At 32.8% G+C, this 23,061-nt stretch overlaps 2 protein-coding genes across 5 annotated transcripts in view; one reads left to right on the forward strand and one right to left on the reverse strand.

Moving 5' to 3' along the window:
* The window catches only part of LOC117172400 (protein charlatan), a 480,082-nt gene that overhangs the window by 46,012 nt on the left and 411,009 nt on the right, over window positions 1-23,061 (reverse strand). For 2 of the 4 annotated variants that reach the window (XM_033360288.1, XM_033360291.1), the window contains exon 1: window positions 2,137-2,226. The exons of the other annotated variants lie outside the window; for them this stretch is intronic. The gene's annotated coding sequence lies outside the window, so the exon portion shown is untranslated. Of the gene's footprint in view, window positions 1-2,136; window positions 2,227-23,061 lie in introns of those variants that run through there. 4 annotated transcript variants of the gene reach the window in all.
* LOC117172402 (regulator of G-protein signaling 17) overlaps window positions 10,054-23,061 on the forward strand; it is a 58,906-nt gene continuing 45,898 nt past the window's right edge. Inside the window, exon 1 of the mRNA XM_033360293.1 lies at window positions 10,054-11,521. Coding sequence (XP_033216184.1) covers window positions 11,513-11,521 — 9 coding nt within the window. The 5' untranslated portion in view covers window positions 10,054-11,512. The remainder of the gene's footprint in view (window positions 11,522-23,061) is intronic.

Here is a 23,061-nt window from a genome sequence, read left to right on the forward strand (position 1 = left end):
CCCGCCACCTGTTACCTAAAAAATAGTAAATTGTAAACTTTTGTATTTCATTTTATTCCATTCTAAATAAAAAAGGCTCAAGATTGTTCCACTTGAAATTTTTTTAAGAAACTTTCATTAACATTATTTTAATAGTATATTATCAGCCTAATAGACTACTATATAGTATGATTTTCCAAAATTTATCAAATGACTGTTACAGGCACCAATCGTCAGAAAACTCCTTAAAAGTTAATCTTTTACAACCTAACCTTTTTCAATTTTTCTTAATTCTTTAGAAGTTTAAACCAAAACAATTAAAAAATTCAAACGATTTAAAAATTTAACAATCATGTTAGGAACACGCCATTCTCAAAGTGTAAAATCTACCGAACCGAAATTATCCGGATCCATCAAATTATCCCTAAATCCTCGAGAATGCAAATTCAAGTGGTCCGGAAGTAAATCGCCTGCAATTGGCGACTCATGAATGCACCTTTGCGTATAACAACCACAATTACCTACTTCGTATGGGAATGATAGTCTTGCGTCCAGCCGACTACAAGTGGAGCTGAAAATTGATTTCGATCGGCACGGAACGATGAGCTGCTGAACGAGTGAATCCTGAATCCTCTACTATAGTCTAAAGTTCCTCCACCCATCCACAACCCCATTTCGCCTGCGCAATATCTACAATATTTTTAAGCCACTGGCGTGATCCAGAAGGTGTATGGAGCACCTCGTATTGATCGAGGGGTTGCTCCCCCTTTCGCCGGCTGACGCTACGTGCCATCCATCCTAGAGCGGTGAGCCCCCCACCTTCGGCAAAAACCATCATGGAGGGGAACTATACCCCACTGGAAGGGGTAAACACCAAGTGAAAGGGGAGACATCTATACTGGAAGGAGAAGCAACAATCTCGAAAGTGGTATCAACCGTGCCAAAGAGGGGACAAACTATGAAGGAAGGGATCCAACACAAGAGGGGTTGCGTCAGATAAATCAATATCCCCTCCACATCTGTCAAGGGTGCGCGACTCCTTTCCTATTCTAGCTAAACTCAACAATTCTCCTTCAAACAACTTCAGTTACCTACAATTTTAGTCAATGCTAGATTTCCCTAGATATGTTGCTGGAGGGTGGATCGACTCTGGTTGAGAGCCACTGAAATTGAAATTCGAACTACAGCTGCACCAAGGACGATTGGAACGGGGATGCGTTTACACCAAGGCCATGAAAGAGTCTAAAGACAGCAAATACCGCCTCTTACTCACTGCTCGCTAGTTCTCGGTTTACTTGCTTTAGGCTCTTTCGTAGCATCGCTGTAAACTCATCCGACCTCTACGCATCATCATAGTTATAGTACAAAGCCGCCTTCACGAGAGCACTCATCCACTTTTTTCTCATCCTCTCTCTTTCTCACCTCGTCGCTCAATCTTTCCTTTGTGTCTTTTTTACGTCGACCAGCCAGCCTGCAGATGAGAAGAGACCAGCCCCGAGTCCCGACATGACACCAGCAGCTACATTGTGTCTCACCCGATCACATTTGAATCCTTTTACGCTCTCACACATCCAACCAATCACTTACACATACACCGAATCACGTATACACTTACCCAATCACTTGCATATTCAACCAATAGCTCACACACTTAACAAATCATTCGTAAATCGAAGCGCGCACCCATATACACATCCATGACCTCTCGCTCATTCCCAATCACGCACACTTGCACATACACACAAACACTCACCCCAGTGAAAGTCCACCCCACACACAAACGAACGTATTTGAGCGTACACCAGAGCGAACACACCTCCGCCTACACGTAGACACACACTCAAACTTCACTGTCATCCTCCACCCCGTACATGGAACAACACAAATCCAGCCGTTCAACCCACAGATGCCACAGCTTTGGCACTCTGGCACAGTCTACACTTTCTTCAGCTAGGTTCACTAGTGACTAGTCCACTATTACACAATATTGATAAACGTCAGAAAAAAAGACACTTGGTGAAAACACATTTTTACGGAAGACACACTTAGGACAGGAAAAGACGTCTTCAGACGAGGGAAATCACCCATCCTGACCGAGAAGGAATCCTCTGAGGAGCGAAACACTGGAAGTGGTAGAGGGTTGTGAAGAGTACTCACTTGGATGACGGGGTTGTGTTCCTGGTGGATGAAAATCGTGTTCGAGGAAACGTTATGCTCGTTCGGTTGCAGGTTGTTTCCTCGACGGCAGCCGGGTGGCGAGTGGGTGGGCAGGCGGGGTGGCAGGCGGTCGGTTGGGTGGATGGGTGAGTGGGTGGGTTAGTTCGTTCCTCGTGTAGGAGGAGTGGGGTGAGGAGACCCAATACCACCCCCTCGCCCATTCAATCCTGCAGTATTAGGGGGAGATGCCGAGCCTGCCGGCTGCCTCTCCCTCCTCAAAGTTATGTATGTTCATATGATGTGAGTGTGCGTGTGTGGGTTCGGAACAAGCTGTGAGGAGCCCTTGCTCCCTTCAGCTTGCCATCGCTTTACTCAAGTTATCAGATTGTGTGTGTGAGGCCTCTGTCGCTCAGAGCCCCTGAACCCCTTACTCCCCTTTTTCCATCCTCTTACACACAGTCGCATTTGTGTTGGGTGACTCACACCTAAATCGTTTGTCTAACACAAAGAGGACGTGGTATGTCTGCACGTGTTTCTCGGCTCCCTCTGTTCTCCCTTCCTAACTCCCATCTTCAAAGGAGGGTGAAAACATGTCGAAGGAAAAATATAGTTCTACATCTACGAAATCGTTTGTTTTGAAAAATAATCTTCTCTTTCCAAGTTCTAGGAATGCTTTGATGTTTTAGAGAAATGGAAATTTAGGAGTAGACAAACATTTTTTAACTACTTACTTAGTTATTTATTGATATCTAAAAAATAATTCCTACAACTTTTATTTTTAAAATTGTCTAAATTAGATGTTTTTCAGTTATAAGATTTTTCATGAAACGTTATTGTATTAGGAAGGAGAATAATTTTTGTAATAATATAAAAATAAATCATTATTTTGCAGAAAGAATCTTATCGCAATGCATGGAAGAGGAAGAACATTTCAAAGTGGAGGTTTCGCGGAGTGAGTTCAGATGGAGCAAGGCGCCCTTCGATCGACTCACAATCAGTTTTGCAGATTTCTATCGTACCGACCTTGGAAATCCTGTGAAATTTCTGAAGTTCTGTTTTCGATTTTGTGTATCATCCAAGCGTTTTGTCGCGTACAAAATTATGGAGGGGAGACATCTAGTGCGGAAATTCTCGACCTTGATGGAGAAAACTGCTTTATTCGTTACCTTTGCCCCCATTCGATATCGATTTGATGAAGACATTTAGAAATATAGCGAATGTTAAAAGATCGCAAAACGAATTCTAAAAGTACATACTTAGGGATTAAAATCTGTATACATTATGAAGAAAATTTTCATCTTCTTTTTAATTTTTAAATATTGTTAGCGAATAATGTTAAAATATTCAATGTAGAGTAAATTATACTTATGTTTAAACGTTAAATTAAACATTTTGTATTTACCTGAAAAGAGGGCAACTTAATAAATCATTTTTTTCTTGTAAATATTTTCCAGCTACATCAGCTTTAATTTATCAATCGTTTTGCTTCAAAAGAAAAATTATTCACGGATCAAGATAACACTGCGGCGAATTCGCGTCACGCAATTCGAACAAATCGACGGTAAAGAATGCCAAAAACGATTTGACGATAAAGAAACACGTAGAAAGAGAACTTTTATAAATTACACTAGCTAGCCTAATTTCATGCGTGTTAGATTAATTAAACTACTTGTGTATGTTCATGCTGTAGATTTTTAATGACAGGTAGAGATTTTTTTATTCCACATAAAATAAAAATGACTTTTTGTACGTTTATAATTATAATTACTTTTCTCCTGCAAAAAGTTAATGTTTAAACAAAGTTATTAATTAATAGTGAAAATGAAAAATTAATAATGAAAAGTACGTGATACGTATCGCTCTCTTTAAATGGTATTTTACAAGAATATGGATTCAAATAACGTCTGAAAATTTTGAAATATGGATTTTTGAATTTTTAAAATAGCAGCATTTACGTACACCAAAAAACTCTGGCTATTTATACCGAAACATCGGTACAAATAGTCCCTTTTCCAGGTCCGGTTATTCTTATCTCCCTCTCCTATTTAATTTAATGAGTTCAAAGTTTTCACATTCTTATTGATGTAATCGTTAAAATTTTCGTGCGGAAATGATAAATAGTTTTCAGTCAAGTTCAACAAAAATAAAACAATTTAGAGCATTTTCAAAGCAAATAAAAAAATTTTAAGAGTTTTAGACATTTTTGTCAGTGATATGGTAGATGGCAGACTTACAAATTATATTATTTAAATTGTAAATTCGATGAAAATTAAAAAAGTTATGGTTTTTAGTTGATACATTTTGATACATTTAAAAATTATTGCAATACAAATTGTTCAATTAGACACATATTCTAAAACACAAATTTTTCTCAAGATGATTTTGAATAGATGACCGCAAGATTTAAAAATGATCCTCATGATATATTTTGGTGTGATATAGCTTTTAATTTCTATTTAATTAGTAATCAGGCAGATTGTCTTCATTGGAAAGATCGTTTGAAAAGTTTTTAAAAGAGACTAAAAATGTTTAATTGTCTAAAATTATTATTATCGCAAGTTTAAACTTATACAGTCTTAGGCACTTCAAATTCTAAATTCATTAAGTTTAAATACTCTAAGTTGAAAAAATTAAATTGTGAACATTTTCAAATATTAAAATCACTTAACATTTTTTACATTATTTTATAATCTATGATTTCTTAGGTCTTAAAATTCAAATATTAAATTCTAAGACCTGGATTCAAAATTTATAATATATAATTTGCATAATTTTAAGAGTTATATATATATATATATATATATATGGCACATAGTTACAAATTTAAAAATATTTAGAAATAAATATTACTTTACAGCCTATTAGCGACTAGTGATTATCACTTCTTGCTCTTTTACATTTTTATGAAAGTCAAATTTTTAAGTTCTTGGCTATTTTTTCATTAAATATTCCACATTGTAAAATTAAACAGAACTTTTAAAGCTCGGAAACCTTCGATTAAATTAAAGTGAAGCCACTACTGTTATTAATAAACAATGAAGAATTGCAACCATTCTTTTACACGATCACGTGGATTGTTTCTTTCGGGATAAAAATAGCGTAAATATGCCTGATAAATAACTTTTAGAGTATAAAACAAGCTATGTAAGCTATGTAAGCGAAATGAAAGACCAGAATTGATAGGGTGCTGAGAATGGATTTTTTGGTTTTACACAATAATATTTTTTAACTTGCACTTTTAGTGAGTCCTCATTCGTTGAATATTTTAAGAGATGGTGATTCTTCAAGAAAACGTGTTTGTCTAATTTTTTAAAAACTCAGTTTTCAGCAAAAGTTTCGCTTTAAAACAATATTATTTTTCAAAATCTTCATAAAAATGATTTCATAATAGTGCTAAATAACGATAGAAATTGTTAAAAAATCAGAAACCTAATGTTTAGCTTAGGAATGGTGAAAGCTTTATTAGTCTTTTTAGCTACATGAGTTTGCTTAAAATTCAATTGAAATGTTTATATATTAACAAAATAACATTATTTTATTAATTATTATTGAAACTTTTTTGCATTTTAAATTTCACTGAAGTAAATCCTAATATTCATTTGCAAAGTGAGACCAAGAAAAATAGAATATTTCTCTTGATTTCTGGGTTAGTGTTTCGGTTTTTTTAATCTTTCGGTTAAACAAATTAAGCCACCTAGGAAATAAATCTAGATTTTTCATAGTATTTGGTCCTATTTTGTAACTAGTAATAGCCTTTCATTTCGTAAATGTTAATGAACTATTTTTTATTTTCAATTAAGTTAGATTATGTATGAAAATTGTTTAAACAATACTTTTTTCAAACGAAACTATTGCAGACATTAGGCGTAGAAAAACAATTCTTCTTTATAATAATTTATCACTAAAAATGAAATATTTTCTAAATATAACAAATACATTTTCTCAACAAGCAATACCGCTTTGGATATTCATGAAATGAGAACCAAAAAAAAATCCATTCAACTCCCACCCTGACAATTTTTTATTTTCAATACCAAAAATAATCCTTTTATACTCAGCACACCTTCCACTTCATTTATCTACAAAGATAAAGCGAATAAATTTTTTTATAACATTGAAAATTAATTATATACGTCGTTCAATCAGCTATTGGCCGTAGAAGATTTAATTAGCTCTCATTTGGAAGCTTATTTTATCCTCTATAAATCATCTTGTCTACATATTTACGTCTATCCTGAACGTTTCAAGCAACAAATGGTCGTTTTCTTCGAGTTCCAGTACTTTCTCCATCTTATTTGACCAGACTAATAGTTTTATTAAAAAACTTAATAACTCGGGAGTAACATTTTATATTTCATTCAAACCGAGCACACATTTCGTATCGAAATCTGCAATTGAGTTATTTCCTCAAAATCGGATATCTTTTTCTAATCAAACTTTTTTGCCGCAATTAGGCAATACTTCTGGTCAATAGAGGGGACTTTTATTTTATCTTTAAATGGTAATTTAAATTTTACAGAATTTTTTTTCGCTTTTTTAAAAAACCTCGATTTTGTAGATTATTTATGTTTTTGTACAGCCACACTTCGTTTAGGATTTATTTAAAATTTGATAACATTGAACAGAAACAATGACTCAATCAAATATTAACAAATATTTAACTTGATATTACCAAATTCAAAGCTTTCAAAATATTTTTCGACCTAAAAATCCTTTAACAGCTGATTTTGAACAAAAGTAATGTTTAAGCAAAAAAAAAACGAAATATAAAGTAAAAAATTAAATTTTTAGCGAAGAAATTAATTTTTAAATAACATGATGAATCTTAAACACAAAAATGAATTTATAAACCAAGAGTTAAATTTCATGAATTTTTTACAAAACAAAGAGAAATCTTCATCAAAATAGGTGAATCTTAACAAAATAGTTCAATATAAGTCCAAACAGATGAATTTTCAAACAAAAACGTTCAGTGTCTATCCAAAAAGATAATTTTTCGAACAAAATGTGGTAGTTAAGTTTTCAATTAAAAGATTTGATTTTCAATAGAAAAAAAAATTATGTTCAATGAAAGAAATGAATCTTCAACAAAAAGATGAATTTTCTGCAAAAAATGAATAACTTTGTATAAAATATTAGAGTTTTTAAGCTAAATTTGAATTCAAAAAGAAATTTTCAACTTAATAAAAGATTAATATTCCACCAAAGAGATGAATTTTCGACCAAAAAGGTGAATTGTTACCACGAAGATTAATATTCTACCAGAAAAGATGAAGTTTTAACAAAAGACATTAAATTTCCACCAAATAACGGAATTTTTAAGTAAAGAAGACAAATGTTAAACCATCCACGGAATAGTTAATTTTCCAGTTAAAAAAAATTGTTTTCCAGAAAAAAAACGAATTCTCATCAAAATAGCTACATTTTTAAGCAAAGAAATTAAGCTTAAACTAAAAAAATGAATCTTGAACCAAAAAATTAGTTTTTATCCCCATAGTTGAATTTTCAACGTAAAAGATCAATTTTCTAAACAAAAAAGTTCAACAAAATACTTAAATTCTTAAGAAAATTAGTAAAGTTTTAACATAAATAATGAATCTTCAACCAAATAATGAATTTTGAATTTTTAAAGGACTTCTGATCCTAATTACTAAATTTTCCAAGAAAGAGATCAATTTTTAACCAATGAATTTATGAATTTTTGAATTGAATTATGATATAAAAATAAAATAATTTAAGATATCTATGTGACAAATATGTTGAAAAAATGAGGTGAATGGAATTTTATAGAGAATTTGAATCAAATTTGAATAGTCGAAATTAATTCTGCCTGGATGAATAGTTCATCTGGAAAAGCCATAAAAAAAGTATTTTTCATGTTTTTGAAATGACGAAAAAAATATATTTAAAGTATTGTACCGGATTATTAAACAAGTGGCAAGCTATATTTTATTAATAGAAAAATAATCCTGGTAAGAAATTTTTTACAAAAAAATACAGAAATGAGAAAACTAAAATGATTTTTGCAGGAAACAATTTTGTACTTTTTTCTGTATTTTTTGTACTTACAAAAAAGTAGAACAACAATTTACAACTGCAAGAATCTACAGGAATTCGAAGGCTTTACAGCCAAAAAGTTGGTCTTTTTCGTCCTAAGGTGGCAAATATATAAAATTTTGCAATGAGATAATTTTAAATTAAGATATGTACATGATTACTATCATAAAAAAACTTCTATGTTCAAACTTTATAGGGATGGTAGAATATTGAACGGCATCAATGAATAATAGTTATTAAAAAGAACCTAACGTTTGCACTTTTTCTTCTTAAAATATATAGCAATCGATTGGACACCATATGTCATTTAAAATTAAGTCATTGCAATATTCTCAATATTTGTCATCCTAGGTCGGAAAAGAACAACTTTTTGACTGCAAATAAAAATTGAATAAACAAGAAACAATTTATCACTGACAATGAAATTAAAAAATTTAACCCATCAGCTGCTGGCGGTAACGTATGGTACCACGCGTTTTATCTCTTTTGAATTAGCTAAATAAGTTAAGTTTCAATTAACAACGTGAACTATTATTTAGTTAATTAATTAACCAATTAAATTAGTAAATTAGCTAATTAGTTTAAGTAATTTAAAGTAATATAACTGAAATACCAAAAAGTATCAGGTAATCGGCGACAGAAATAAAATTCCGCAGCTGATGGGTTAAAGTTTTAAAGATACACATTTTTTTTATTTTTAATTATGAAAACTAAAACGAAAATTAAAACACTCAAGTGAAATTCCTTTGAATTTTAGACTTTTAAAATCTTTTGTTTAAATCCTCCTAAAGTAAAAAAGTTACCTTACAATTATTGAGATTGTTTTTTGAAAGTTCTGGAAATCTCATTTAATTTTTGTTTTAAATTAATTTTTCGAGGAAAAAAATTATTGTAAGTTTTTCTAGGAATTTTGATACAAATTTTGTATTCATTTAGAAACGTTTAAAATGTTTAAAAAGCTTATAAATTTGGTGTTCGAAAACTTAAAAAATCCACATTAAATGAATTAACTTAAATTATTTAATTAGGATTAATCATTATATTAATTATTAGCAAATTATTCAATGTTTTGAAATCTTTGCACGTTTTAAATTATTTTGGAATATTTTCAAAACGTCTAAATACATTTTAAAGTTAAGATTAATATTTAAAATAATTCAGTATAAAACTGTTCAGCTTTTAATATTGGATTTACAATTACTGATTTTCAATTAAAAGTATGATAGGGGAGACCACCCTACAGAGACAACCCTTGGTTATAAGCTCAAATATAAATAAAATAATCAATTACAATTTTAATATATTAACACGCTTCGTGTCTTAACGATTCATCACATGAACTTAATTATTTAACATCCATTAGTATTTTTAATTGAAGATTATCTACTGCAGAGTCATTATCTACTTTGGGGTGGTCTCCCATATTGCTAAATATTAAAAAGATGTCATCCCTAATAAAAAATTGTAGATTAAATGGTTAAAAATGGAATGTAAAAGTGGCAGTCAGAGATATCAAAATTTTTATGAAAACATACAGCATGTGAAATTGCACAAGAAGTCTATTAGAACGAGAATACTTTTTGAAGATTTCTCTTCAAGTGAAGGAAACAAAAAGAATGTCTAAGTTAAAAAACTGCATCTCTCTCTCAAAATAAAAGAAAACCCCGCGATATTTCAAACTAGCAACTTTACATATGCCTCAGTATATCTCCACAGAACCTAGATCGCAGGCGTGAACGTCCGTGGACATGCGACCTTCGAAAATTGGCGCCGAACGTCGCGACGCCTTGCGTCGACGTCGGCGTCGCCGAGACAATCTCGCCAGAGGCAGCAGTGGTGGCCAGGCATTATCAGAGACCGCCATATTGACTAAACACTGGGTGGCCCACCACGGCACCGTCGGTTGAAGACGTCAAAAACCGCCACACACGCTTCAACAACTCCACCTCGACCTTGAAATCCCAGCAACCCAACTTACATTACTCCCTAAATCCTCGAATTTCGTAAAACAAATATATACTTTTTGATTCCACACTTCGTCTCGCGTTTCGCGACTTTAAAATTAAAATTCCATCTGTAGTGTCAGGTGCTTCTTGGCTCAGAAGAGTCTTAGGAAACAGCAGGTGCTAAATCTTTGGTGGAGAACTCATCGAGTTGCGCGAAAAGAGTTCTTTGTGTTCCTGCGCGATAAAGTGCTCCTCGAAATACTCGAGGGACGAACCCTCTCATACCAGTGTCAGTTTGAAACTGCAGTGCGGAGTGCATCGAGTGCTTCAGCGATGAATGGACCACAGGATCGTTAAAAAAAGGATGTGAAAGTAGTAGTAAGAACAGAAAAGAAAGACTACAAGACAAGACGTGGAGAGTAGTAAACAAGCCAAGGCAGAAGATTTTGGTGAGGAGACGTGACCCTCCTGAGTGGTATGCCGTGGTGACATTTACAACAATAGAAGTTACGGACGGACGGAGGAAGAGGAGAAGAAGAAGAGGAGGCAGAAGAAAAGGAAGACGAAGAAAGTGGGGTGCATGTCGTTGCAGTCGTGACCCCGGGGTTTTCTCGACGAGAACACCCTTCTCGCACGACGGCAGCGTCGCGACGGTGGTCTCCCTCCGTTCCGTGGTCGCCAATCAATAACGAGCGGTTCGACTCGACGCTCGCTTTTCTCTCTCGCCTCTCTTCCTCTCCTCGCTCACTCTTTCTCACTCATCCTATCTTTCTCTCTCCACCTCCCTCACCCTCTCACTCTTTCCGCGAGCCACTCGCCATCACCGCCACTACGTGAGCACCCCGAGGCAGCGGGACCTATTTTTATACGACCAACAAAGCCCTCGTGTAGGCCAACAAACACTAAGGAAGAAAAGTGTGAAACCGGGTCGGAGTATTGCGAATGGACCAGACAGAGGCGGACGCCCGGGGGCCCTCCGGAAGGGCCCTCTGAGCGCGTCCCAGACGCGGAAGTAGTTCAGGCCGTGGGAAGAAGCGGCAGGATCCTAGGAGAGGGCATGGATGAAGTATGCGCAAGACTGGAGCTGGTTTAAGGTTGGAATTGTCTTCTTCGAAGTCGTTTGCGAGGCTGTGCAGTGAAAAACGCGAGGTGGCGTAGTGTGCAACGTGGGGTAGGCTGAGGGGGTGCAGGGAGCATGCGGGGTTCGGGCGAGGCCCGATTAGGTGGCCCAGGAGGACCAGGCTAAGGATCCAACAAGAGGATCGGCGTCGCTCACCCGCATCTGCACCTGCACCTGCAAGAGCCAAGGCCGGGGGCCGCAGGATTTACACGAACGCGGGCAGCGAGCTGGACTCGCTCCGAGCGCATGGAACATGATAGAGGTAAGATCTTTCTCTCTGTTGTTGTCCCTTAATTCACACAATCAAGCATAGGAAAACTGACTGGAGTCGGGACTCAAGATCATTTTTATTCATTGACACATTATTTCTAAAATTTTTTCAAGAAATAGAAATTAGAGGATACTAAGGTAATTCTTTGTTGTCATACTTCGATTCATCCTGACAGGGCTAGATAAACGGGCTGTGAAATTGGGGCTTGAGCCTTCGGGATACGGGAATTTTGTTTTCAGGTGGAGCTTGGTTGGTATGGTTTCAACAATTATTTCAATAACTTGTGAAGGAAGAATCAAGAGGCCAAGTCTTCCATTTAGCTTCATCAGCATGCGTCAACAAATAGTTGTTTATGTAATAGTCCAAAAACTTAGTTAAAAAAATAATAAGAACGTAGTAGCAGATATTGTTGAAGAAAATTGTTACACTAAAAATAATTATTATAGGCAGCAATTTACAGATATTAAATCGCTTTATATCTAGACATTATGTTTGATAATCTAGGGTATTTTATATGGCTGTCAATGTCAACATTGTCATTTCTAGATTCATTCCAACAGGGCTAGGGCAGTGATATAGGAATTTGGTGTCCTTCAACGTTTCAAGAACTTGTTGAGAAAGGATAAATAAGGAGTCTCACATGGTGACTCAGTGAACCTCAATCATGTTCGACCTGAATGTTATGGCACTCGAATTTCCTTTCCAGGATACTTTTTTCGATGAAGTTGAAGTATTTTTGATCGAAAATGAAGTATCTAGTGCATTTTGAAATAAGTAAAATACAACTCTTCGTTTTGAATATTTTAAATTATTTTTCAGGAAATGTTATTTCACATTAAAAACTGAGTACTTTACCATAAATGAATTGGACAGGTCTATTCAAGCGTTGTTAAAGTTATTGAGTTCAGCAACTCTTAAATGGTAGGTTGGTAAGGCTCACCGCGATTGTTCTATGCTATCATCCTTTGATTCATTTCAAGTCCAACTGATATAAGGAAATAACTTTAAATGTTTCAATCAGTGATTTACAATTATAGCTGAATCCATAGGCCTTGCAGAAATATGAATAAGTAAGGTCTGGTCCTGTGTTTATAACCTTAAATTTACCGACCAAGAAGGAATGAGCTTGTCAAGTTGGAATTTAAGCTAGAGAGAGAAAGAGAATTTTTTATCAGATGAAGTACGAGTAACTATTAACAAACATTTCAAGTCAACATGTAATTCCATATGTTGAGGTATTGCTTCAAAATTTAATACCCTCTTGAGGAAGAATGATTAGGTAAAGTCTTATCTCTGCTTGTCATGCTTAAATTCATCCCAACAGGGATAGTGAATAGGCCTGTGAAGAAAGTGTTCAAGAAAATCTTGTTTTTATTTGGAATTTGTTATTGTTATCAGATAGAGCATGGATGATCTAAAAATACATTCAAATATGTGAGGTATTCCCTCTATTTCCAATCTTAAATTCACACTAGAAGTTTGTTTAGATGAATTATTGGTGTTTTTGTGAACAGGATCACAAGTCGATATAAACACATTACCCGTTCATCTAGGAATGGTTTGATTTTTTCCAATATATTCCAATGCATAGATTTATCTCAACCTGTGGAGTCGGTGTGCCAAGTTATCTGCCAGATGAAAATACGGACTATTAATAAAAGAGATTTAGTTTCAGTCAAACATTCAGGTAATCATGACACCTGTTGGCAAAGTTATATTTTTATGGTGATGTATCCTAAGCAAACTTTTGGATGTTTTTCAATTCGATCAATTACACCCCTTTTCCGTAACCAACTCTTTAAACAATCTTGAAGTCCTATTTATAGTCAGATATATATTCAGTAGTGTCCAAAGTAGAAATGAATAGATTGCCGCAAAGATTCTGGAACATATATAGATCTCTAAGTAAATGTATCTGTTAATGAAGCGTTAGTAATATATCAAGCTTGTTGTCCTAGTTATCTAATTAGAGGAAGACATCTCCGTTTTACTGATATAAAATTATTTTCGTCGCCTGCAAATGATGAATAAATTGCTTACTGCAGAAGGAATGAAATTTATGCATCTGTTAGTAAAACTATTTGATGAAGCACCGAGAATAGCACTGTAAAGCATTTTGATCTTTGTCTTGAGGATACAAGACATTAGGCATACATTGTATTCCTTATGGTATTAGATGTCCTACACATTGAACTATGATTTCCTTTTGCCCGGTGGGTCAGTCCTTTCCATCAACAACGTCCATCAATAACTTGTTAAAATGGATGAATAGAATTCTATAGGTTGAGGGGCCTGGGTCCCTTGTTGGTGAAATTATCTCTTGATAGAACATTAGTGATATAACCTGCAGCTCGGATGAACATGTATTATGTATGTTCTGAAGCATATGTTTGTCCAGCGGCATCTATGTTCAGAGGCATGTATGTTACAAGGCACATATATTGTTCCCTAAGGTATTGTAACTATTGTAAATTGTACCAACAGAGATTTCTGCAATAGATTCCATTATTTTGTTTTGAAATTTGCTGATTTCTTTGTATCTGTTACTAATTGTCTTTCGGTATCCGAATTATATTTGCTTGTTATATTACACTCTGTTTCTTTGAATTTAATATAACATTTCGTACAGACCTGCTGAGCTGTTCTTAAAGACAATGCTTTTAAACACCTAATTGCAGCCCCGAAAAGAAACATCACTTAAATTAAAGGATCCAGATTTGTCTAGAAAGAATAATGAATTTTATAACGTTCCTTTCCACAATTGTGCTTTATTTCATCAACAATTGGTTTAGCGACTGGTTTGATTCACTAATCAGATAGTCCAACCAAAGTATTCCAACTTCCCGAGACTGTAACTTCCTGGTTGCTTTGTTCTATTAAGATATTGCTTCAGAAAGAAGTTTGAGTATCGGATCTTCTCGTCCAAATGACTTTATTCATCTCAAGTTCCTTGGTGTGTAAAACTGGAAAATGGCTCAACTTGGCGAAGTAATTTGAACAATATGAAGCATACAGTGATTGCACTAAGTTTCCATAATACTACGCAGTAAATTTAAAAACTACAATGAGTCTATCGCCGATCACGTTATTCATGAAAGTCTGATTGATCCACCTCTAGTACTTTGAAGATGTTACATTCAATAAAAATTAGGTCATTCCTTAAAGTTACTATTTAAAGGAAACTTTGAATTCAATCTATTCATAATACTCAACTACTTCAAAATGATCCGCTGTCTAAGTATAGAATCTGCACCCAGGTTCATAAATAAATTCACTGATAACACTTTTAATGCCTGAATATACAATGAAACCATCTAACAAATTTATAAACATAGTTTAGAGTCTGCTATAGACATTGAAGCAAACTAACTTCACTGCTTAAGTTAGCATTGAGGTACTGGAACTATTAGAAATAGTGAATAATCATAAATAAAGAATAATTATAAATATAGTAAGAAGAACTCGAGTGAAGAGTTCCGTTAGAGAAGTGAAGAAGTAGTTTAATTCCACTAGTAAATGGCACGGTATTTTTTCTTTTTTACAAACTTGATGAAACATATCTAGTCAAGTGGATCCACCTGTTGATTGTCTAATAAACTACTTAAATCTTCTATCATATGCTCTGATTCATCTAAAGCTTCTGCTTGCAAATTTAAATTAGAATACAATATTGACTCATTTATATCTCGAACGATAAGCCCGGGCGCCGATTATAGATATGCATCAAACGTCTACACTCGAACTTGTCTATCGGTAACCGGCTGTGCTCAGGAGTTTTGGTTTTCTGCAGTGTTCCACTTGTATGACTAAATTTCTAGGGTATGTGAGCGCTACTAACAAAAATCCGGCTGCAGATGGTGGGGGATTTTAGACATTGGAAAAGCTAACATGATTGAGTACGTCAGAGATTGCTTGCAGGCTGATTATAAGAGTTAAGGTAATTGGGGGTATGAGAAGGGCTGTGATCTAAAGGGTTTAATGCTCGGTTTAATGTCTGAATGTGTACACCAAAAAAGGGTGTGCATTGAGTAAAATCTAATCTATATCATTTACGTGATTTTTTAATTTTATTTGTCTAATGAGTCAGTATGAATCCTTCTATACTAGGTTTCATTTTTAATCTACTATTTTTTTCTCTTGCATTTTTTTCCTTTTTTCTTTTTTAATCTAACCAATTCTTTTGTTCCGGAAAACTTTCTGCGGCCTAGTAATTCCTTTTCCCAGAGGGATTCTTCCAAGCCGACCTGAAAACTTCCCTCTGACGTAAAAGTCCACATGCATGCGCGTCTTGCTAACAGTCCACCATTGTTTACATTAAGGTTCGTCCGGTGTTCGAGCTCGAGCATATTTCGAAGTCGATAAGAAAGAAATTTAAGTAGCTTTGACTCAGGAAAAAAAAACAAGAAAAATAAATAAATCTTGGAGTATTCCAAGCCATATTTTAATTTATCAAATTTTTTAAAGCAGTTCTGTTAATTTATTTTACCTCAATCATTTATATATTTTTTCTTCTGTTTTACCGCCATAATTTGTAACTGTCAGGAACAACATTTCTTTTCATTCGAACTATTTCCTGTTTCATTACTTAAATTTAAAATGTGCTTTACTTTGAAACGAGTAGCTGTGAGTGTTCACGACGTAAAAGATCAAAAGTATGAAAAGTAACTTCAGTACTTTTAAAAATTTTAATTACGTAGCATTTTCTCAAACTCCGCGGCCTGGGATCACTGCTAGTCACTTCTGCTTCTTTTCACTCATTTTCCATCTATTTCACAATCAAAAATAATTACAGTAACTTTTCAATTTTTTTAATTCATCATATTCCACGTTTAATTTTAATTCTTAGCAAAGAAAAGTAAAGAATTTAAAACGTAGAATTTATCAATTTATTATCGTAATGATGTAGTATCTATTGAAAGTATAATTTTCCCACCGGGATATTAATAAATTTTGTTTATCTTTGAGACTAGGGAAAATTTTTGCCTGCGTTCATCGAATTTTCATTAAACCACATAAATACGGCAACTATAAATAGATATGGAGGTGAGAGCTAATCGATAGTTTGGTGAACTGAACACATTATGCCAACGAACTTTTTTTTATTCAAAACTCGACCAAATCAAGGGTATTTTCTTCTAATTTTGGTTACAATCTTATTCGATCCAAATACAAAATTTGCATTAAAATATTTGAAAATAAGTGGAACTATAATGCTATATTAGGTTCTTAAGAATTTTATAAAAATTCCAATAAAACTGTTATCTTTTTATTAGAATTCTTTGAAATTAGTGAAATTCTTTGAGGGATTGTACTATTTTGTACGCTACTGCATCTTGGCAAATCGTCAAGAATCAAATTCTTGATATTGCAAGAAACCAATCAAGTTGCGTTGAATCATCGGACAATGAGAATGCAGATTTTTTTTAAATAAAAAAAAAGCGAAGACAGAACAATCACGAGCCGATTTCTTCGAGCGAATTTAGATACTTTATTTTGACTGAATTCACTGGGTGCCAATAGTAATCGACGAGTTCAAAGGAAAAGCAAGAATTATCTAGTGACAAAGCAAACCCAAGAGTGGAGATCGAATAATGATGTGCCCATTTGGCAGAAATGTTTTCATACCAAACAACTTTTATTTCCGGTATTTAAGTACCTAGGGTATAATCCACACGCGAGTTATTGAGATTTCATATAAATATAGATATACATTACGCACACAGCATGTAAAGTTGTTTAATACAGATTTATAAATCCCTAATCTCTTGATCCGCTAAGAGCTTCCAACCACGAAAATTTATTTGCTCATTGAAAGTTTATTATGGCAGAGTAATACAAATTTTGTTATCAAAATTACTGTATCTTTCACGAAGTGTCGAGATTCAGTATATATTTAATTATTTTTTATAGAAGATATTATTTATTTCAACAGATGTTACACTTGTTAAAGAGGGAGAGTAGACTTCTTATATTGATAATTTTGAATAATGCAATTGCTAAATTGAGCAAGGGGTAACTTTCATTAAGTATTTAGAAAATTTTCGAAAATGCTTTAGAGTTCAAATTCTCAATTAATTATAGTTCTTATTCCATTAAAAATTAGTTTTAAACAAGAATATAGGTAAACTCTATACGGGTGATTACTGAAAAGTTGACCATTTTAGACAATTAAAGAATTTGAGACAAATGACTATTTTTCGAATAATTTTATTGTCATTTCAGCGTTTCAAAAAACTCACTTCATAGTATGATAAATTTATATCGAGCGTTGCCATAAGTTATTTTATAAAGAAACATTACGTTACGTTTAAATGATTATTTTAGAGTTTTACCCGAGATTTTATCCTAAATAGCAATGCATTTAGCAATTTTTAATCTTTACTGTATATACTTGGATAGGTTCTTAACAAGAAATTTTGCGTGCTTTGATATAAGTATTCTACTGGAGATAATTTTAGAAAACATTTATTATTTATAGCAAAAGTGGAGAGTGGCCGGGACTTAAGGGGGTATTCTGGTCTAAAAACCCGATTTTCGGCCATTTTTTGAAATTGAATTTTAAAAAAAGCAAAAAATATTTTTACCATCCATTTTTTTACCATGTTTTTATTGATATTTATAAAATATAGAAAAAATTTTTATAAAAACAATTTGAAAATTAAAAAAGTTAGAGAGGGGGAAACAGACAGGTGTGAAAAAAACGGTGCATCCTGGCCACCATGATTCCAATCCTCCTGGTAATCTGAAAAAAAAAGAAATTCTTAAACAGGAAAGATGTCGTTACAGCCCCTACCTTGGGAAACATGAAAAATTTTTTTTACAAAATGGCCACTGACTGAAATAAAAAAATTCTTTTTTACCCCTTTTTTTTAAATTCCTGAATTATTTAAAAATAGTAAAAACCAACATTTTGACATGAAGCTGGCAGGGGCTATAAAGGATTATATAAAGAAAGTTCACAACAAATTTCAAGTAAATCGGTTGGCTATAACTTGAGATATCGTGGTGGCCGTGTCGCAAAAAGTAGTTACGAGAAAAACGCGTAAGAAGTGAGTAAAATTTCAGGCAGTTCAAGTCATTTAATAGTGCGCTACACTTACATTTTATCAATCAGCCATTCCTGCTCCATACATTGGACAATCTCCTTTGGAGGATATGTTCTTAAAGGTCTAAGCTTTAAAAATATGCACACAAAAAAATCGAATTTTTCAAAATTCTAGACAAGAATACCCCCTTAAATTGGTAAGCTTTTTGGTTATCTCAAATGTTCTTTTCTCTATTTAAAAATAATAATTAAATCTACAAGAAAAAAATTGTTATTAAATTAAAAACTATACGACTTTGAAACCAATATATTTTTCAAAAACCTTTTTGGTCTGTTGCATGCCATAAAAACCGATGCACATTTCAAAGATATTTTAAAGAGTAGAATATTTTTTATATCAAAGCTTTTTTAAATTATTAAAATTTCTTAAAAATCGTTAAGATTCATGAAATAAGCTCCAGAATTGCGCTCACTGAAGGTTTAGAACAAATTAAAAAGCTGACAAATCTCTGTTTGATTTAAAATAAATTAAAGTTTTTCTTTTTATAAATAAATTAATAAGAGAAAATAGCTCTTTCATATTTTCAGCAAAATATGTACATATCCAATTTTTAATTATGATTTCTGCAGAATTGAAAGCGTTTAATGTTATAAACAAATTTATGTCATGCATTTTCTACCATTTGCAACCAGGAGCTCGGCTTTAAATGTGATAAACAGTTTTATTAATAAATTCATCATTGTATAGATACTTCACTTGTTAAATAAAACAGTAAATCAGCAGTGAAATAGTCTTTTTAACTGCCGAGAGTAAGTTTTTGCAATTACGCGAGACCGTAAAGACTTCACTGCCTCGGTACACACGATATTTTATGTAAAAAGAGTATCGCTTCCAAGTTTTTGTATGATGTTAAGTCTCAGGTTTGAGGTTAGTTTGAAGGGGCAAGTACTGCGCAAAATAGTGCGCGTGAGTTAAAGTAACGAACGGGCATGCACGCACATTTTCCGCGGACAATAAAGTGCAATTTATCGGCCTAGCCCAGTAAACTACCCCGCGGCCAATAATTACTTATTTTTTTGCTTCAAACTAAGCACAGAAAGCAGGGAAAACATATTTTTGTTACATAAACATATTTATACTTGCAACATAATATTATTATAATAGGGAAAAGTTTGGACATGCATTTTTAAATAAAATTTATATACAATGTTTACAATTCTAAGTAGTGACCTTTCCTAGTTGTCACTACATTTCGTTAATAAAATGAAGGCCGTAGTTTATAAAATGGTGAAGTTGATAGATCAATCAATATCTCATAAAAATTGTCTATTGTGTATTTAAATATTCGTATAATCATTATACTTGATATGATCTATTTATCACAGAAAATGAATAAACAAATGTTATTTAAACAGAATTCCAGAAACTTTTTGGTCTATTACATAAAAAATAAAACAAAAATAAAAAAGGTGGCCAAATAATATGGAGAAAAATATTCTTAATAAAATAAGTAATGATACTGTTTTATGAAATGCCACAAAGAAATTTTTTAATACATTTTAAATAGCAACATTATTCATTATACGTAGAACTTCGCGGGATTATATTATACCATAAATTCTCCATACCAAGTAATTTTGCATTACAATTATTTTATGTAACTCGAGTATGGTTACATCGTTTTCTTGGTGGTTTGAAGCAGCAAAGTAGGTCTCTGTTGATGGTGGTGTTCTTTACTGACATAAAATATCGTGTGTCACGGCAGTGTAGTCTTTCTACGGTTGAGCGTGAGTTTGCAAAAACGAGTACGGTTTTCTCGTTTTTGTGGCGCAGTGAAGTCAGTGGTGGGATACTTTACCAGCATAAGCAGAGAAAGTGCACTTTGACAACCGCGCCGCGGCGCAAGCGCGTTCATTACTTCGACCTACACGCACTGTTCTGCGCAGTACTAGTCTCTTTAAACTAACCTTAAACATTGTACATAACTTAATGAGAAAACTCGCAAACTAAACTTTTCTGAAATATCGTGTGTGGCAAGGCAGCGTAATAGTCTTTTTACGGTCTCGCATGTTTCTAATACTCACGCTAGACAGTAAAAAGACTACTTCGCTGCCTCGATGCACATATGGCTTTTTAAAATTTAATTAAAATTTTATCTAGGCATCTAGGGCACTCTACGAAAGGGCTTCATTAAATATTTTACTATATATATTTTTTCCCAAATTACTTGGCCAACTTCGATTTCACAATTTGATATAGTTTTACTTGGCAGATTTTAGTCATCGCTAATATTTTTGGTGTAACTTCATGTTTTTGTGCTATTTGGAAAGAAATAAGATATAAAGCTCTATTAATTATATAAAAATTAAATCACTAATTTAATAACTATAAAACATTAAATTAATTGTTTGATAAATTTTGGTTAAAAATGGATTAATTAATTAAATTGGTTGCTTGTTTAATTTAAGTAAGTGGTATTATACGCTTTAATGAAAATTTTGATGAGATTTTTCAATTTTATATCCAGTCGGAAAGTTATATGAAGGGTTGCAGTGCATAACTAAATTACCAACATATTTATTTAAGATGTATACATATGCTTGAAAAATCAAGCACATATTTAGGTACGAAGATTTAGTCAAATTATCCCTTTTTGATACAATAATTGAAACAAACAAAATTGATGAGAAATTTTAGTTACAATTTAGTTGTAAATTTTCAGGCAGTAATAATTTTGTAATGTGTCAGCACTAATATTTCTTAAAATTACAATTTAAGGAAGAAAAATAATATATTTTCCTATTATTTTCGGATTTTCAGCAAAAATGTCAGTTATACTGTGTTAACGGGATCTTCAATTTGATTTTCTCCGAGCAAAATAATTTTATTGGATCAAACTCAGCATGCCTATATTTTGGAAGAGATTTTTTATTTTTGCAAAAAAATTATTAATGCCTTTTTTAATCACTATCCAAATCGATTTTGAAATTCAATGAAGTTTTAATATCGACATTCTCGATCGATTTTTCGGAGTTGGATAACTTTTTTCAAATCAAACTTTATTATCCCGCATTTAGAAACTTAATATCTCAGAAGTATGTTTTTATTTTATGTTTGAATGGAAGAATGCATTTTTATCGAAATCAGCAATCAAGCCTGGTTCAATTTTAGATTGTGAACTTCAGTATTTGATATTTGTTTCGCTTATAAAAGTGAGTTCGATTTAACAGAATGTTTTTTGCTCTTTTGAAAAATGTATATTTTGTTGGTAATCCAGTTCTGACTGACACACTTCATATGATCCTTAAGTACATGTAATTCATTTTCTATAAGATTTTATAAAAATATATATTTTATTTTTGAAAAAAAAAATTATTGTTGAATAATTAAACCCGAGTGCAAACAGTGAAATTCTTCTTTTTGATTATACAATTTGATAGTGTATATATGATTCCACATTTCAAGATTTTCAAATGAAAAACACGACTTTATTTTCTTATTTTGATGCACCATATAAATTCTGAGTTTAATGTTTATTGATGCATAGTTTTTGTTGAGTTATGCTTCATAAGAAAATCTCAGAAAAATTAACATAAAGCGGTAAAAGTAACAGGCTAGGAAGAAATTAGTAACATTTGAATCAAGTAAAATTGAAATCGAACAGACAGGAAATGGGGATGATTTGCTCTTTGTACTTGAGAACCACTGACATTGTGTACCTTTTACTTCCTAGTTTTCCCTCTTCCGTTTCGCGTTTGTTAGACTAAAATATAAACAACTCGCATGAGTGAACTAATCCAAGAGGGTAAGAACTCGTTCAATGCATTAACATCTGCACATCAGCAGTGGTTCTCAATCACATCGGAATAAGATTTTAATTATAAGGCAACGTTAATTGTTGAAGTTATTTTTTTTAAAGTCTAACTCTCGCTTCTTTGAGCTAGTAAAATGTAAAAACAGTTGTTCTTAATCAACCGATTACATCTAAATCAATAAACAATTATTTTTAAAATAATTTTAATGTCGCAAAATGTATGTAGCCACAGCCTACAAATAACCAACATTTTTTAAATTACGGAACAAAGTTCAAACAAAATGGGCCTTGTAGAATTTAAAAATAAGTCTAGGTGTGCATATTAGGAACATTTAATTTCTTAAAAAGAGATATTTCGTGTTCCAATCGTGTACAAAAAATATCTCTTTTTATCCAAACGAATTGTCGTGAAAATATTAAATCTACAATTTTAAAAACAAATCATATTTCGAATTCATACAAAGCTTCAATTTTTCTGATTACATTTATGTGATCAATTTTTAATTTTTCCAAATGTCATTATAATTATACTGTAATTTTAAAGGTCTAACTCACAACTAAGTTAAGTTATTATTGATCTATTGAATTTAATTTATTCAACTTTTAAAGTTTTCACTATGCAAGAAAGTATATAATAACGTATAAAGTTAACAAAAAGTTAATACAAGCAG

This window comes from Belonocnema kinseyi, chromosome 5 (genome assembly GCF_010883055.1).
Source record: "Belonocnema kinseyi isolate 2016_QV_RU_SX_M_011 chromosome 5, B_treatae_v1, whole genome shotgun sequence".
Classification (NCBI taxonomy): domain Eukaryota; kingdom Metazoa; phylum Arthropoda; class Insecta; order Hymenoptera; family Cynipidae; genus Belonocnema; species Belonocnema kinseyi.